Source organism: Apodemus sylvaticus, chromosome 1 (assembly GCF_947179515.1).
Source record: "Apodemus sylvaticus chromosome 1, mApoSyl1.1, whole genome shotgun sequence".
NCBI lineage: Eukaryota > Metazoa > Chordata > Mammalia > Rodentia > Muridae > Apodemus > Apodemus sylvaticus.
The window spans coordinates 35,539,952-35,558,940 of NC_067472.1; the positions used below are offsets into that span (position 1 = coordinate 35,539,952).

The 18,989-nt window shown below is 44.5% G+C and overlaps 1 protein-coding gene across 10 annotated transcripts in view; it reads right to left on the bottom strand.

Annotated features, from left to right (window-relative positions):
* Smarca2 (SWI/SNF related, matrix associated, actin dependent regulator of chromatin, subfamily a, member 2) overlaps window positions 1-18,989 on the bottom strand; it is a 167,537-nt gene that overhangs the window by 10,652 nt on the left and 137,896 nt on the right. For 7 of the 10 annotated variants that reach the window (XM_052187874.1, XM_052187868.1, XM_052187825.1 and 4 more), the window contains exons 28-29: window positions 14,541-14,758; window positions 6,845-6,898 (exon numbers count right to left, since the gene is read on the bottom strand). In XM_052187874.1, the coding sequence (XP_052043834.1) occupies window positions 6,845-6,898; window positions 14,541-14,758 (272 nt within the window). Of the gene's footprint in view, window positions 1-6,844; window positions 6,899-14,540; window positions 14,759-16,578; window positions 16,675-17,995; window positions 18,119-18,989 lie in introns of those variants that run through there. The other 3 variants (XM_052187895.1, XM_052187861.1, XM_052187903.1) reach the window with 2 other exon arrangements.

The window sequence follows — 18,989 nt, forward strand, 5'->3', positions numbered from 1 at the left end:
TCATCTGGAAACCAATTTGTCCCCATTACCTCTATAGTCCACAAAGTGAGAGTTTCCCCCATTTCTCATATGGACTCTAGTGGAGGCTGCATACAATGCATGAATACCAGCTTCACCTTGACTAGGCACCACAGGAAGCATGCTTGAGACTAACTTGGTTAGAAATGTCCTCCTTTAAAACAGCTGAGGCTGACCTTGTCCTTTCTATCCTCTGAAGTACAAGGATTCTGCACCGACATGGTTCCTGCAGTTCTGGAGGGTCAAACCTTGGGATATGAACTTGCAAGGCAAATGCTTTAACAACTGTGTTTTATCACCCAATGAAGTTCATCAGTTGACTATTGTAGTTGTAAAAAGGATACAACTACCTGAAGCCAAAATAGGCCTTGTTGGTAGTAAACAAGGAATGTAAAACTGTGGCTTACTTCATAAGAAAATGAAGTTATGAGTTTGAACACCCACTTGGGGCTGGAGGGATAATGTAGGAAAATTACCACAGTCCTGAAGGTATCCTATACAGGAAGTAATTTGGGAAGAAAACCTAGAAACTAGAATAGCATCTCAGCAGGTAAGAATGCCACTTTCTCCCCAGATCAGGATCCTGAAGGAGCGTCATGCATCCTACTGATAAATGTCTTCAAGATCACACCTGCTCCCCCACCTTAGTTATCTAAGAAACCCGGGAATCCTGAGCCAGGTATGAATTAGGAGTCATGAGCATGTCAGGGTCACTAGAGAGATCTGTTGTCGGGGATTTGCAATCACCAAGCAATGACTTAGATACTTGACTCTGACTTCCCAAGCTCCCATGGCTTGGAATAAGTTTCATTTTGTTTATGGTAGTTGGGTGGGTAGCCTTTAGAACTACCCTGCATTTCAAGAAGGAACATTGGTATCTACACCATGCCTCTCAGTTATCAGGAAATGGAAGGCTACCATGATGGAGAAGCCAAGCCCTCACTCAGGACTGCCACTGGACCTCACGCACAGTTCAGGGACAGTGGCACTCTGAACCACTGTCCTAATTATTATTGTCTTCTCTGGGCGGAAACAAAGATAAAGATAAGGTAGAGCCAGAGGGATGGGGCAACACTAAAGGTGCACAGCACCAGGCCTGATGGCCTAAATCCCATACCCAGAACCCATAGGGTAGAAGGAAAGAACCAATTCTCACAAGTTGCCCTCTGACCTCCACATGTATGCCACAGCATGTACACACACATGACTATATAAAATGTAAGGAACGGATATATCAAGATAGTCATCATAGGGTAACTTACAATAATTTAAATCAAACAGCCAAGATGTTTGCCATCACAGAAAGATCATTGATGGGGGTGGTAGGGAGTCTAATGCTGTGTAGGGGGAGAGGAGGCTGTATTAGAATTAACAAACAAACTACCCAGAGGGTATGAAATTCTAAGTGTGGCCCATCTCAAAAGCTTTGAAATAAGCACAGGAGAAAGAGATCAGAGGGGCTATGGGATAACTTTACAGTCACAGGGACATGCTCTGCACCAAGATTTATAACGCAAAGGAACCCTGAACCACGTCACCCACAAAATGGGTCCCATCGCTTTGATTGGGTGGGCTACCTTGTCTGAAAATGTGCTGTAGGGGAGAATCACAATTTATTTCCTCTTTAAAAAAAGAAAATGGCATGTGTTACATGCTTTCGAATAACAGCATGTTTCCCTACCTACTCCTTTAAGTTTGAATGAACAGCATGTTTCCCTACCTACTCTTTTAAGTTTGACCAATAAGAAAAGCACAAAAGGAACACAAAGAATAAATACGGGAATTAATTTCCCTCAGATAGTGCAAGCTTAAGAAGCGATTGTGCATTTTAGATAGTTCTTTAGAATAGTCTTATAGCATCTCCCCCTATCAGAGATACCTGGAAAAAAAAAAAAAAAAACGACATTTGATTACAAGTATTTTCTTCACTTTATATTGTCTATGGCCACCAGCTCCCAATCCTCCTGCATCAGCCTCCCAGACGGCCTTACTTACACACCTGGACTACCACATCTGGCTCTTTTATTTTCTTGACAGGCATCTTGAGACATTTTTTTGTAGACTTACTCACTACCTATCACTTGGCTTTTAGAAAAATCGACAGAGGCCATCTAGTTTCTTACACTTTTTTTTTTTTCCTTACTTGACATTTCATAATAGCAAGAAAAGGTATGAATTCTCACCTACCTCTGTCAGGCATGACAGCTAAATGGCCTGCCACTCCCCGGCCTGCCACCTCCTGGGCTTTCATCACTTCCTCCTGGAAACCTCAGCTGCTGCCCTTTCACAGTGTAAGGATGGGCTGACCCTCCCCTTCTGAGTGTTCTGTCCTTTGATCCTGGACAGTGACTTCTATATGGTAAAAAACGCTTCAAGGCTTTTGGTGATTTGTAACATAAACCTTCTAGAAGCAAACGAGGCTCAGTGCTTCTCTACCTGAAATGCCGTTTTGCTTAATGGTGGGTTGTGCTGTGGAGGGGGCCTTTTTCCTGAAGTAGCAAGGTTGGTAAGCTCTGGAGTGAGACAGATTCTTCTCATAAACACAAAAGGATTTATGTATGTAAAAATCTATTTAATATCTACCATTTTCAATACCAATCCATTCTTTAACCAGAATGTTCATGGAACTGAGTTTGAAGGCAGTATCATCCCTATACAAGGATATGTTCTACTTCCAGTGGGGGTTCCTTCCTCTTCCTGAGGAGTCATTGGTATAAGTTTAGAGACTGACAGGAAGAGAAGGGCCAGAACAGTCTGGAAGCTAGGGGTGGTTGGCTTCCTATTGCTGTGATGGAACACCATGGCCAAAGCAACTTGGGAGGGGGACAGTTTAGTTCATCTTACCATTTGTCACCTCTCTGGCCTCACTGAGGGAAGCCAGTGCAGGAACCTGGAGGCAGGAACTGAAGTAGAGGCCGTGGAAAAATGTTACTTACTGGCTTGCTCAGCTCGCTTTCTTATTTATTCCAGGATCACATGCCCAGGAGCTGAACATAGCTAGATAAGACCCTCCCACGCCAATCATCAATCAAGAAACCGCCCCACAAGTTTGCCAGCAAGCCAGGTTTATGGGGCCATTTTCTCAATCCAGGTTCCCTCTTCTCAGGTGACACTAGCTTGTCTCAGGTTACAGACAACAAAACAAAACAACATCAGGAAACTTTCCATGCCTCAGGAAGCTGGTGGATTTTCCTTGCCCGCCCACCCAGTATGTGGGTATAACTGGGCAAGAACCATTCTGGTCAAGTCACCAGGAGTCCCAGCAGCCTGCCCCAACAAGGCTTTACATCATCTGTAATGACGGTGAAGTAAGGCACCAGAGACCACATTTACCTACAAACAGTCTAAGTGCAGTATCAGAGCTCTGACTCAGCGTTGCTCAAAGAGTGCGCCATATCGCATCAATTTACGGGTCTATAGACAGTGTTTTCTGGAAAGATGGTTGACTAAACAAACACATTTGGGGAACACTCGGCTAAAAAAAATTAGACGGTGGACTTCACAGCCACTACCCTCCCCCATCCCCCACCCCCCAGTTCTCTGACTGGACTGTGTATCTCTCAGAGAGCTGAAAGATGAGTGTGGGGAACATTCTGCTTGCTGGAGGAGGCATTTCTCAGACAAAACACCAAGCTATGACCTCACCAGCCTGCTAGTCCAGGAGACAAACTTGGCAGCTCTGTGTGAGGAGGTCCAAAGCATCTGACAGAGAAATGAAGAACTTCTCTTGAATTTTGTCTAAACGCATCCACCTAGTCACAATGCTATTCCATGGTAGATCTTCTGGAATCCACGAAGCTTCTAAATGCAAAGGCGCCTGGGCCTAAGAGCCATTCTAGCAACCTTCCTCCTCTGTTTAAAGAAATATGTAATGCCTTGTGCCAGGGATGCTAAAAATAGGCTTTGTCTAAAACAATTTCTTGGCTGGTACTGAAAGAGCCGTCAATACTAATGATATAATCATGACATCAAGGGCTGTTAACAGCCACAGAGAGAGCTTAAGTGTCCTGGCGTGGAGTCTGTGGAGCTGGGTTACTACATATACATGTATACAGAAATGTATATGCACGCTACCCTACGTATACCCCGCTGCCCTTTCATCTGTTTTCCTATAAATGGCACGGAGCCTTTACTCACCATTTAGCAAACAGAGTTAAAGCTCTGAGACTCCCACCTCAGATGTGTCTGCCCATCTCTGAGACATTCTGAGCAGGTATTCTTCCTCCCCACCCCCACCGCAGCTGCCTTATCAGAAGGATGCTTCCACTTCGCCCCCAGCACTCCTCATTCTGTATCTCCTCACGCCCCTGACGCTTCTCCTTCGCTCCAGCCTGGATCTGTGGCATGACCTACAGTCCTCTCTTGGCATTCCTTTCCTCGTGGCACAGCAAGCTGTGGGTAGCAGTCATTCTGCCACACATAGCAGACACCGCACACTGGTCACTGCACACTCTCAGGTGCAAGAAGGCAGGTGTGTCCTCAACACTGGACGCCAATGAGAGAGACAGTCAACTTCAAGGACACAGAGATCGGGGTTCTTAAAGAGCATGTTCTGTCTGGGTTCCTCACGTTGGAGCTCGCAGCTTTCTGGGTCAGCTCCTTCGCTTCATTTGGGGATGGCTCCCCTTTCTTTAGACAGGGTAGCCTAGATGTGCAAGGACACGTGGTTGCCACAGGCAGTCTATTTACCCATGTTTCCTTCCATATGGCTCACACCCACACTACTGAGGACTCTGGGTTTGTCCATTCTAACCCCTCACGCTCACCCCACCACAATCCCTCTGCCACCCACAAGCCAAGTTCCTGCCCTTGCCCCACCCCCTCCTCCACCACTCACACCAGGTATCTGCACTATTTAGCTCCTTCCAACAGTGCACGAGGCAATCTATTTATCTTTGCTGTTCCCTCTCTCCTTTTCCACTTTCAATACTTCCCAGAGTCTGACACTGAAAATCCTGGGCTTTTGAACGGCAAGGAAGAATTCTTTAATTGCTCTGAAGAAAGGGTTAATTTTTCAAAATGCAACTCTGACCCACCACACATCTTAGGCTTAGGGGAAAAGGAAACAAGGGGGACTCTAATATAGGTGACATCACCTCCAAAGATCCCTCAAAGAAGCAAGCACCAAGGAAGGAAGCCTCTTCTCACCTCTGGAAATGACTGTTGAAATCGTATTTAGTGAAAATGGATTTATCCAGGTCCTAACTACATGCAGTTATATTCTCTACCCCCAGAAAGCCCAGGCATGACTTGGGGGGTTTACAGTAGCCTTTAAAGTCATTAATCCACTTTTCCACGATCATGTGGCTGCTTTGAAGGAGGAGATAGGGAGGAGTGGAGGGAAAAGGAACTCAGACCCATGCCTGCTTTGGGGGCTGGGTCCCTTTTAGACCACTGAGCTTCTTTTCCAGGGTCACACAAGCCACTGTGTTATGTAAACAGCCTAATCTTATAAAGTCAGTGGTGTTTCAAGACCACCTGAATACTTTCTCCTGATGGTAGAAATGGAGCGTAATTGGCCGTGTTCAGCAGGCACTGTGGGGGTGTGTGCTCTCTGGGATTGGACAAGGACAAGGACAAGGACACTGTCTTTGGAGTTCTTAGAGAGCACAGTCAAGTTCCTCAGTTTGGAGCTAGCTTTCCATGTCTGCTCCTCTGCTTCGCTCCAGGGTGGCTGCCTTTTCTCTGGACGGGCTAGCCTAGATGTACAGAGAACATGTGGTCTCAGAAGCAAGTCTATTTACCCACACTTCCTTCCATAGCTGCTCATGCCCATATGGTTACTGACAACCAGCAATCTTGCCTGGGTTTTACTTCTACAGGCATGTATTTAAGGTCTTATGTAAAAAATGAAGGCCACAAGTTGAGATCGGCTCATTCGAAATGTGGGATACAACCTCAGGTCTTTTCCTTCTGGCCCTGGATTAGATCCTGTACTGACTGGGTTAGGGTTAGGGTTAGGGTTAGGGTTAGGGTTAGTGTTAAGATTAGGGTATAGACATTACTGGATCATTTGACAAAACTGGACGACAGGAGGCAAAGCACTACAGCAATAATTTCAACAACTGAGCTTGATCAAAGGGGAGGAAAATACCGCACTCCATATACAGGTAACTTTTGTCTTGGCATTGCACCCACTCATGTCCAATCAAGCAATACCATCTATGTCTAGCATCTAACTCTATCTCTAGGGGAAGTGTGCTTCTGAAATCCACCCAGCTGAGGCAGAGGCACCTGAATATTAGACAGACCGTTGGTGGAGGAAGCTTAGGACTCACCATGATGGGCAGCTCAGAGGTCACACCCTGAAATCCAGCCCAGCACACACAGGACACCTGTCTTCTTCCCCATGCCAACCGCAATCAATCCCAGGATGCCCAGCGGTATGCACATGCCCTCACCCTCCTGTTACACATATTGGGTCTCCTGGAGTTTTTGACACTAAGCTTCAACATCTGGGCAGCACAGAGTTACGAGGGCCACAGGTCACATACCGGGATGAAGTTCAGAGGTGGCAGGGACCTACCTCTGAGGTGCTGCGCGTGCTGGGCAGGCTTCCCGATGGCTCCCGCCACCTTTGCAGGACATGCATGTACAGGTGGGCTCTTCCAGGCGAGCACACTGCACAAACAACCTCAAAAGTGTGGCAGGGGAGGTTTAAGAGTATATATACCTGCCACCCCATTCCCGGTAGAGGTGACTGGGGGGCAGGGGAGTGGTGACTAGATACATTTGTTCCCAAAGACCAAGTCTATGCATCGGCTTGCTCCTGTGTACCAAAGGATACCTGTATTTAGAGACAAGGGAATACAAGGCAGATCCTGACCTGTTTCCTTCTATTTCCAACTGAGAATTACAGGGCACCTTCTCCACGTTACACCTGCAGTAGAGTAGAAAGAACACTAGAGTCAGAAGGCCTGTGTCTTCCTCCCAGCCCAGCTCCGTCCTCTTGGGCTGGGCGGCCAGGAGATCATACAAGGTATCATCCTATAGCGATACACATTTCTCCAAAGTGGCAGTGGTGGGCCCGGGGCATGTCTCCCTAGCATCTCTGGACCCTTCCTACAGTTCTCCCTGCTCTCCTGTCCCATTTGTGGTTCTAGAAGCAGTGGGGAATGAGAAGCCATGTCAGGCATGTGTGAGGTCTTCAGAAGGAAGACCTTAGTCTTGTCTGTGACTTTAGTCTTGTCTGGCCACTCGTTTGTATGGTATGGACAATACTTACCCAGATAGCTCCTGACTATGAGCTAGCTAGAAAAGGTGGATTTTTCTCACAGTACATGCCACATGCACATGCAGCAAGCCCAGTTCCTGGTCACTAGCTGGGATCTCCTTCCCTGATCTCTTGCTTTCAGCAGCTCACTGAAGAAGTGCTCTTGACAGGGAATGAATTTGAGCCACCATTTGAGAAGTACATGGCAATTTTGGACACCTACTCATAGGCGACCTTTTGTGTGATGGCCGTGGAAGGGTAATCAGGTGGGCAGCACCGTAGGAAGTGCTCCATCCCTTCCAGATTATTCTGTAGACCAAACCAGCAGTCTCCCTTGGCAAACTCAGGCTAGGCTACCTCTGGGACTCTGTACTGGCCCTGCCTGCTTGGCCCAGAGCAGGAGGCAATTGGACAGGATCAAGAGATACCACACAGTGGAGACATGAACGCACATGCAAACTCTTAAATATACAGCATTAACCAGAATGTCTGAGCTCCAAGTGAGAACAGGGATGATCATGTCAGAAAACAAAACTGTAAAGTTGCTAGGTTCAGAGCACAGAAACCTATTTTTCCTAAGCCAGGGGTATGGAAGCTTTTAAAGAACAGGAAGACATGATCAGATATGTGCTTCAGAAAGAAGGCAAGACAGGAAGGGATGAGAGACTGGACTCCCACACAATTGGCAGCTACTCTAGATCAGACTTTCCAGGGTCTCATGGGGGGAATCTGTGAGGACGCAGGGGAGGCTTGCTTTGGAGACCCATGTGTGGGGAGGGGCTTTAGAAGTGAGGTGTGGAATGAAGACTTTCCGGCTGATGATGTTGATACAGAAGCCAAAAACTGACCAGGGTCCTCTCAGAAGTCCTAAGCAGCAAAGGAAAAGACGAACACCACCCTGGGCATTTTATAAAATGTGCTGTAACTAGTTCAGAGAAAGTCAGTCCCAGTTCGATGATCTGAGAGCAGCCAAGGCTGTAATCTAACAGAGGAGCCAGGTACTAAACAAAGGAGACTCTAACAGATCTCCTTTGTTAACAGACAAATTCCAGTCGTTCTGATACAAGTTAGGAACCTGACTGGCTTGGGGAAAGATACAAAAGCACAGACCACAATGGATGCTAAGTTATGCCAAAGATTTGGGTTTGCAGATGTACTTTATAGGTCTGTTTCAAAGGCCGTAGGTATGGTGGTGTGAGCCATCTCCTGGACAGAAGCCTTGAAAGCTGTTAACAGCAGGCTCTGACCCAGGAGATAGCTCAGTGGATTTTTAAAGATCTCTGGGACAGAAAATCTTAAAAGAAAATAATATCTTTGAACAGGAGTCCAGCCCTTCTTGGAACAGACTAGTTAAAAAAGGGGGGGAGGGTCTCCAAAAATTGTGGCTTGGCCCAACTTGAAATAAGGAATGCTACACGTTACTTTCTAGTGTGCATCAGGATTAAACAGGGACAATTTTGATTGGGTTTAGAACTTGCCATGTCCTTTTAAAAGGGCTATAATGTAAAGAAATACTGCCTGGTGTGGGGGAAAGCATCAACACCTGGTCCCCTCTTCCCTCCACCCCCCAGAAAAGTGTCATTATGATGACATTTCTTCAAAAATCAAAAACAAACATCATGAGTGCATTCTGGTATAGTAAAGCTCTCATGACCCACCTTCCCCAACTGCCCCTGCTCTGTGTGCTGTCTTCCCTACATGGCACAGAGCAGAGGAGGCTGGAGAGAGACCCAGAATGAGGACCCTGTGGTTAGATTTAGCAGTGCAGAGCTCTGACTGGAAACAGCACGGGGAGTATTTCTAGGACAGATAAATTATTTCCCCAACGCCAAAAGCACTAAATTTTAGATCAAGTGTAGGCCCGGACCATCCATCAAGTGATACCATCAAGGTATCACTAAGGACTTGAAAAAATTCTAAGGGTGGGAGCAACACAGTCTAGGGAGGCAGGAGTTACATAGCTACCATTCCTGCCACGCCTCCTGCACTGTAGCCACTGATCAGGTCGGACTAGCCAAGCAGAAACTCCCACCTTCCCAACTGCTTCAGTCATCGTAGGCCCAACTCTGAAGCCATTCATCTTTAAACCACATATATAGTGAACATTCGAGGTTTTTTTGTTTTTTTTAAAGCAATATATAAATGCACATTCTGTTTCCAGATTCTTGTTTGTTTTTTAATTCACTTGTTGCTGTTTGTTTGTTTTTTGAGGGAGGATCTCATCATGTTGCCTGGCCTGGCCTCAATCTGGATATCCTTGTGCCTCAGCTTCCTACTGCTGGCTAACATCTGTGCACACGTCATGTGCCATTCCTTCCAAATTCTTTAGGAAGAACACAGATTTGAAAAGCAAGGTATAATAAAACAGAAGCTCCTGTTAGGAGAGTTTGATTTCTTTCTTTCTTTCTTTTTTTAAAGGAACATATCAAGGTGCTTCAAATGAGTTCAAGCGACCAGCAGTAAACTAATTACATCCTGAAAGAGTGTAGATTACTTCAGCCAACAGTGTATACAGAATCAGGTGCTAGAGATGGAGGCCGAGGTTGGAGAGCAGCAAAGATCCCTGTTTTGAAATAAGAAATGAAACCCAATAGCATTAGGCTTCCTGTTGACCCTCGTTGAGAACTTAGACTAAATTACCCAGAGGCTGGGGGGCTACTTAGCCAAGATAAATAACATCATTAAGGACTAGCAGGGGGTGTCCCTGAAAAAGCCAGGGCAGGCAGGCAGGCCAACCTCATTTCAGTTGTTCAGCAGGGTTTCTAGGTTGATAGATGGGGAAGGGCTACAAATGCGCTGTAGTTGGTTTTAGTCTTTCTTGATAACCTTGAGAAGGGACAGATGAATATGGGGTGACATGATGGCTTGGCCCCTGAGTTCAACAACACAGAACCAACCTCAAGGACTACAGGTTTCGTGTCAACCTGAGCTGATGCCCAAGGTATGTCACAGAGCCCCGTCCTGGTTCCTTTACAAACATTTCAGCAATAGGTTTGTGACATGTCTTGGGCTTCGAAAAACCTCAGGAAGACGAGCAAAATACTTGTTTAAAGAATGAGCAACAAGTAAGATCAATGATGGGAACAGATGCTGTGAGGTGGGGCTGCACAGATGCTATGAGGTGGGGCTGCGCAGAGCTGGGGGACTTTGGTATGTGAGGCTTCAACTGTAAAGTTTACTCAGCTCAAGTCTACACTCGGCATTTTTGTGAGAAAAGATAGCTATGGTGAATGTCATGTGTCTACCTAACATCAGCTGGCTCTTTGTCAAGGATGCTGGAGAAAGCAAAGTGACCCTTGAGCCACATACACAAAACTCTGGTGTCCAGAATAAACAACCGAACTACCCGATACCCTCAGAGCACAGGCGGGGATTCTTGGGGGCAAGGTTCAAATGGGCAGTATACAGCAGAGTCTGTGTGTCACTCAGAGAACAAAGGGGAATGTTTCTACCTGGAGAAGGTGGCCCTGGGCTGGGGATGCCAGTTTATAACTATTTTCAAAGACATCCCTTGAAAGAAGACTGGACTCACTCTCTGACTAGTTTGTGGACTAGCTAAAAGTCAGTGGGAAGGATTTCCATGTGGGAAAGAACAATCGAATCAAAGACAGACATACACCATCCAGAACTTCCTCCAGAAACTGTGCCCTGGAGTGGGAGCCACATGCACAAGCTGAAGAACTTTCTGTCACCAGGCCTGCTGCTGCACCTGAGTCACAGGACACCAGACCAGGCAGAGCCAGAGCCCACAACCTCTGCCTTTAAGACTGTCTCTAGGAACGTTTTCCTGAAACCTGGAAGAGCTCATCTGGGTCAGTCTCTACCTATTCTCCATGGCATCTCATGGCAATTTTTACAAGTACAGGTGCAACGGAGGAGGACTCCTTTACAAAGAAATGGAGTGCCTCGGTTAAATATTATAGATGGTGAGACGGTAGTTAAAAGTCTTCAAAACAAGCAAGAGACAAAGCATGTTCACAAAGTCAAAACAAAGTATGGCCTGAGATAAAGTTTTCTATTTGGGACAAATAACAAGGTAGGAACTAATAGCCCTGTACTACCTAACAGCCATCCGCTCACACAAAGTCATTGGTTCTTTGGGGGTCACATTTTAAAACTATACCATGCTTTAAAATATAAAGCAACACATAGACACAAATTATCTTAAGTCTTTATGGAAATATCAAGCCACATCTGTCCCCCGAATCGTGCAAGGACTTTTTAAACAACTGCTCTTGAGAGCTAATTAGTTCTTATCTATCTGTTAAATACAGATAGAGGTCTCGCTGTTATTAATACTGCCCAGCTGCATAGCCATTGGAGCCCTACCAATACCGGATGGGCATGTTAGATAGAGTTTCGTACAGGTGGTACATCTTCTTTAAGTAGACTGACTAAGTTACTAAGTATTAGAAACCTCAACACAGCAAGATGGGACATTTTTCCAGTAGCGTTTTTTTTTCCCCCTAAAATGAACCAAAAATACGACACTGTATCTAATTAAGGCCCTCCTAATTTGAGTGCCTCCTACTTGAGAACCAAGTTTGGTAAGAGAAATACAAAATATAAATAGAGTCCATTGCTTTTTCTAGAGGATTGCTAACATGAAATATACACGAAACATGTAGCAGTAGGAAATTTATCACATGATCTCTGGAAAGTACCTAAAAACTCAGGAACAGAAGGAGTCTTGAGAGGGTGCTTTTTAAGGAGAACTCAATAAGCAAATAAATAAAGTCAGGAAGAGGAAGAGCCACTCAATACCTGTGTGCTGAAATATTTAAATATCCCTTGCCTACAGTACAACTAAAGACATGCACACTAGTCAGTTCCGGTGAAACTGCATTTTCTGTTTCTGGAACTAAAACCATGGAAACCAGTATCAGCAAGGACACTTTCTTCAGAGGTCCCTTCACCTGCTCGAGTAACTGTAAACAGTCTCAAAGTGTGATTATTAATCATTAAACTATTTAAAGAATCTGGGGTTATATTAACTGCCTGGGACAACAATTCCACAGGCTGGGGCAGGAATTATTCCACTGTGTGCACCGGGGAAACTGAGGGTCAGGCAGTTAAGTGAATACCAGATTCAAATGTAAGCAGCTGAGGCTAGGCTAGGAAGGAGCCTGTGCCAAAAGCCCCTGGGCTCTGCTCCCCCAGGTGTAAAGGAGGTCTGTTCCCATAGCTCTGTGTTTGGGAATAGGCTCTGACAGCTGTTGTAGTTTGTGCACCAGGTTGACACAAATGCAGCCAGTAGGCAATGTAAACAAACAAGCTTCCAGAAACCTGTCAACAAGAGCAACTCAGACTCCATATTGGTGGTAGGGAAGGCAACAGCTGAGACCACCTGGGAGGTGTCAGGTAAAGAGAACAGCCATTTCCTCCCTCCCTGTTGAGCTCCCCCTGGGGGAAAGTCTGGCAGAAGGCTGCCAGATTTTTCAGTTTTTCCAAAGGAGGAGTCAAGAAATAGAAACATCACACCTGCCCCCCAAACACTATAAAGCCAAATAAAACAATCTACTTGTAACATGAGACCCACTAGGTGCTGACCCTTCCGCTGATTAAGGAAGCTGAACTAGCAGCCACTATTCAAAGGCTCCGCTTCTAAATCCCCACAGGCGCTCTCAGCCCCACTCAGCTGTCCTGCAAACCCAGACGGAATCAGCAAGGGAGGTGATCATCAAAGAGACCAGGGCACACCTGGTCAGAGAAACAGATGTTATGCTCTCCTGACACAAAGAACAAAAAAGTCAGAGGCCTCCACTGAGCAACACTGTCTACTTAGTTGCAATTTCCTCCTACCAGAGGCTGATTTGGGATGTAATGATTCAGCTTCCCCTGTGGGAAGGCAACAGGTGGAACTGGGGGTGACTAGAAACTGCAGTTATTAAATTTTGGTTGCGCACGCGCGCGTGTGTACACACACACACACACACACACACACACACACACACACACAAATCTCATGCTTATACCACACAGACAAAGAGTAGATGAGGGGTCGAGTTTCCCCTCTGTGGATTGTCAGTGAGCAGCTGATCCACCCTCAGGAGGGGGTGGGGGCCTGCCCTTGGTGGCCACTTTACAGTATTTAAAAGATGTATGTTTCCTTCCTTCCTTCCTTCCTTCCTTCCTTCCTTCCTTCCTTCCTTCCTTCCTTCCTTCTTTCAAAAAGAAAATAACGAAGCTAGTAAGTACCGGAGCTACAAGTCTTGATGAGTCTAGAGACACAAGAAATTCTGACCCCTCAACGATCCTTTCTCCACCTGTCCCTTTTTACTGGTTTGGAAAATAACACAAGGGCTAGAAAGGCTTAAGATAGAAATTCCTGGTGGAAAGTTTCTACTTTTCCTGCCACTTAATCTTTCAAACAATTTCTTCTCCCTGCCTGCCATGCAACACGTCAAAGCTACGAGGAAAAGCCCAGGGTGAAAGCAACGTAGTCACCCACTTTCAGGTCAGTGGGCGCCCAGGTCATTAGAGTTCCTGGTGAAAACTCATGGTCTCCAACAACTGATCTCTATGATCATGCAATTCAGGGAGCAGAAATATCTGCTTCCTATCTGCTTTCCATGGAAACAAGAGATGGCGTCCAAAGGAAAATATCATTGCATCAAATGGAAATCAAAGCAAGAAACACCAAATCAACTAACTCCAGTGCAATCAAACCAGTCAACGGTTGACTGAGAAACTCAAGTGTCTTGGCCTCAGTTTCCAAATAACAGTTTGTTTGTCTAAAGCAGCCTTGCCTGTGTTCAGCACCACCTTCTTATTGGTCACATCCAAAAAGTCCATGAGCACGGGGTGGATTTGCTGAAATATCACTTTGAGTACATACAGCAGTAATATAAGAGAGACCACAGCAGAGAGAAATGCTTAACACCCCAAGTATGAGAAGGACGGAAGCCCAATAATTTTGTGGAAGTATCTGGTTTTGAACAGAATCCTTAAAAGATTTAGCTTAAATATGACTGTAAATGCCTCATTCTGACAAGTCAACCTCAAAACAACAACAACAACAATAATAATTTTATCCCATCATCCCATAGTCCCTGAAGAATCTTTTTCTGGAGTAGGCTTCTTTAAAAAGTCATCTAATCTCATTCCCCACAACAGACAGAGAACCATCCATCATACAAAATAACAATCGCAATTGCGACTGGTTCACAAGGCACCAAGGCGGCTTGCTCCTTCCAAGACAAGGTTATAAAATGCAAATTAGAAAGAAAGAACGCCAAAACCCAAGTGCACATCCACTCAAGTCCTACCACTCAAGGACCTGGTGGAAAGGAAGGAGCCGGGTGCTCACCTGTCTTTGTAGTTTATCACGGTATCGATGATGGCGTTCATCTGCTTCGTTAGTTTTGGGGGATTTGGTGACAACTTCTCCGCCGGAGGGCGACCTCTTCTTTTCTTCGCCTTTTCCACATCTTCCTTCACGGGATCTTTATCCACATTTCTTCGTCTCTTTCTCTTCTTAAGCCGTACCTCCTCTTCCATTTCTTCCAAATTGCCGTCTTCGATGGCCTGTAAGCCAGAAAGAAAGGAGGAAAAAGAAATCCAAGTAAGGAAAGTAGCCAAGGCAAACATAGCCAGACCTTTACAATTAGGGGTATAGCTATATATATATATATCTTGAATAATTAGAATAAAATGGAACTAACAAAGTAAAACTAAAAGTTAACAGTCATCAATTGAAAAGGAAGAAAAAGGCACCACCATATTGGATGAAATTCACCTTTAACCTCAGTCTATTCTGTAAGGCCGAAAGCACTGATAATAACAGGTGATGGACGTTAAAGCTTCGATACATTCAAGTGCTTGAAAATGACTGAATGCACATAAAATATATCATAATATAGGCAAAACACTCCAAAGATGTCATTCCTGAACGGACAGTAACGATAAACAAAAACCAGGGGCATGTGAAGGAAATGGAATGATCCCCTAAGAAGACATCAATGCAGTCACACACGCTCTGACCTTTACGGTTTTACATCAGTTTATTCATGATTCACAACATAAATCAACAATTCCATCCAAATCTTTGTTCTAACACAGAAATTAGTAAACAAGGGAGCAGAGGGGGCAGGAAGCTACAGTCCCTGGCAGACAGCATGAAATCACCCGATAGAGAACACACACACACACTCACAAACAGCAAAACACTTTTTTCCAATTACCTGCAAACGCTTGCTTTAAACCAGAGCCAGCCGCACTAATGCAGAAAGATAATAAAATAGCTATAAAAACAAACAGGTATGAAGGAGACCTGTTCAGAAAAGGTTGCAGGATCCAGGTGACAGGACCCACAAGTTCAAACTTTTCTTTTTTTTTCCTTGGTAAGTCTCTGAACTTATAAGAAAAAATTAAAGAGAGGAACAAAAAAAAAAGAAAAAAAGAAAAAAAGAGAAAAAAAAAACCCAAACAGACAAAAGAAAATCTTGACCACGGAAAAGAAATTTTCTTTAAAAAGAAAAAAATATCTAAAAATTAATTTTTTTCTGAGATTGCTTTCTCACACAAATGACTGGTGTTGCGATTTGTTCTTCAGGCTCTGGATATTGCCTCCAGTATGTAAATGCTAATCAATCCTCTCCTAGCTGAAAGAGCTCTAATCATAAGGCAATTACCTTCATTTCTCCACAGCACCAAACATGGCTAATATTTATGATCATGTGAATATAACAATCAATATAAAGAGTGATTACAGCTCAGACATAATTTCTTTCACTTATGTACAATGCCTCCTGAAAAGGAAAGGTTTTGTGAAGAAAACCTGCTACAGAACACAAAACAACCTGGCATGTTAAAAATGCCAGTGGGATTTAAAAAAAAAAATGTTTCCAATGCACTCTCCAATGTGCTAATCCATAGAAGCGACATGCATACAGACAGAATCCTAAGGGACAGCCTGAGCCCAGGCCTTAATAATCAAAAGACAATTTCCATCACGATCCTACAGTGTTCGGATAACCACTATGAAAGAGGCGAGACCTGATGAGTTATGAAGAAAAAGGAGAAAGGAAAAAAAAAACCCAGAAGCTCCCCATTATTTCATTAATATTCATTCGCCTAAAAGCAGGACACCCACTATACAGCTAAACACAGTGCAGCTAAGCAAAGATAAGAGAAAGACGTGGTCCCGCATATCTTGGAGGCTGAACATGCTAATCATAAATACAGCACGCAAGGCTGTCAACAGTTAATGATACTGCTCTCTCCTCCAGCACCCAGTTGCACACAGAAAGACGGAGAACAGCGGCTTTTGATGTGTTACACACCTACACATGCCTGGGATGTAGTTCTACTGAATCTTCAAGACGGCAACGAAAAAGGATATTTACCTTACCACTATCAGCAGGCCGGCTATCGGAAATCACAGTTAGTGGGGATAAAATTAACAAGCCAGCAAAGCAGCGAGCTGCTAGTCTCTTCATCAGCTGATCAGGAAAAAAAAGAGAGCTGGGAAAGGCTATGTTTTCATATACAAGTAATTTTATTTTACTGAAAATTTAATACTGGAAGGATTGTGGATACTCAAATCTGCTGTTTCATTCTACCTACGACCAGGCCCCAAGCCTTCCTCCTCCAGTCTGTTTTAATATTGACAACTACTTATCATATTGTTTCCCCCCCCTTATTATTCCAGGCAGCAGAATTAGAGATTTTAGCTCAGGTGGTTTCTGATTCTTGCTTGCATTTTTAACAATTAAGCCAATAAGAAAACAAATGAATATTCAAATGTATTTTAAAAGATTAAAGCAAAGAGATGCTTTTTTGTTGTATTTCATGTTTCATCTTAGTCGGGGTTTTTTTTTTTTTTTCCCAAGAAAAGATAATGCTGCGTGGCTTTGGAGCAGTCTAAAACGATCTTTAACACAGAAGAAAAACACCCCCTCCACACACACACACACACTAGATGCATGTAAGTTAAAGCAATGTGCATGTTCTCAGGTTCCTGTATTTTAATACAGTATTATTTTTCTCTGTAAAGAAAATCCCGAATAACTGTGACACTTCACTTTCGGTTTTCATACTGCAAATTTTTTCATTGTTTTTTTTTTTTTTTCTTTTCTTTTCAGTGGGATCCGTGAGGAGGGGCAAAGTTGTGAAAAGAATATTTCTACTCTAACCCCCCCCCCGCCCCCCTAATTCTGGAAAAAACAGGGAACAAAACATAAGCTTGTGATATTTGGACTTTTAAATCTCTACGCCTGTGAGTACCTAAGAAGGAAAACAAATTAAATTGCAAACAGAACTAGTCAAACATTTTTTTTTTTATTACAACTGTTAATACTGCAGATTCCTATTAAATTTAGGTTCTGGAGTTAGCAGGAAAACACACAAAGTACTGACCATTATTCCCCTTAAGTTAAGGTTTTTATGCAGGAATGCAGAGAGCTACAAAAATCTTCCCTCCTCCCCAAAGACCCGGAACACATCTATATGCAGGGCTTCATGTTCTGTGGTTTCTAAGGGGCTTTTTTTCTAATGGAAATCAATTCCCTCCATATTTCCCTATGCTTTTCGCACTTCAAGAGTTAGACTTAAGATTCCTCTTGCTTGTAAGGTAAATTATGGGGACTTCTCTGATTTAAAAATATTATTTGTTAAGCCAGCTCAACGGACAACTTAGCTGGGGAGGGGGTACAAAAAAAATAAAGAAGAAGAAGAAAAGAAACCAAACAAAAACAAAAACAAAAAAAAAACTTGCTACACAATGCTAAAAGTACTACCCCCAGAAAGAATTCCCTTCCAAACCTTTTACCAGCACAATAATGAAATAAATCACAGAAGCAAACCCCCAGTGTCCGACTGGTGACGTGTTGCGCAAGAGAGCGAGCCCTAATTCAACATACAGACGGCTCCCATGCTGAACTGCCTCTAGATTTAATGAAGTGAATAGGAAGGAAGTCGGGGGAAAAAAAGTGTACAAATAAGAAATTAACACTTTCCTTCCCTACCTAAATGGTGAGGCACAACTACAGGGAAGTTTGGTGAGGTACCTCTTTCCTTAAAGGCACACTGCACTCTTTTGGCTCCGGTCGTCACGAAAGAACCCATATGGTGCAAAAAGCCCCAGCCAAGTTAAAAGAGTTAAGCACACTTCAGCCTGCAGCCTGCGTGTGTGTGTGTGTGTGTGTGTGTGTGTATGTGTGTGCTTTTTATTTTTTCTTTCTTGAATGAAGCTAGAAATTACTCCTTCCTCCACTGGATGGCAACCTTCTTCCCCCCACCCTCTTCCTTTCTCGCTCCCCTTTCTTTCTTTCAATTTTGCTTAAAAGAAAAAAAAAAATACGTTTTCACGAAACAGGATGTGCACGCACAGGCGAGGGAGGGACAGGCTTGCTCTCCAATGATTCTTAAGAAAGCAGTGGTGCCGACAAGGACGGGCAGGAGGCGGCCATGCAGGGACCAGCTCCGGAGCAGACACCGGAGGCTTGCAAGGCACATGGCAGCCCTGGTAATCAGCCACACGCGCTGGCTACCACCGTGCCCCTCTGTCATCCAGACACACGCCAGCTACATCTTTCACTGAATGAGGGAAGGTCTCGAAAGCAGGCATTATGCTCCTTTCTCAGCCCGGGGGGTGGGGGGGGTGGGGGGTGGGGGCAGGCGTGGGTGGGTGGGTGGAGTTACACGTGACATCCCCCATCACAGTAGAGCGGTTTCAGGATGGTGAATAGGTAAACAGGGGCGGGAGAACAAAAAGCCACTCTGCCCATTGTTCCCACCCTAGCCTCTCTGAATGCAC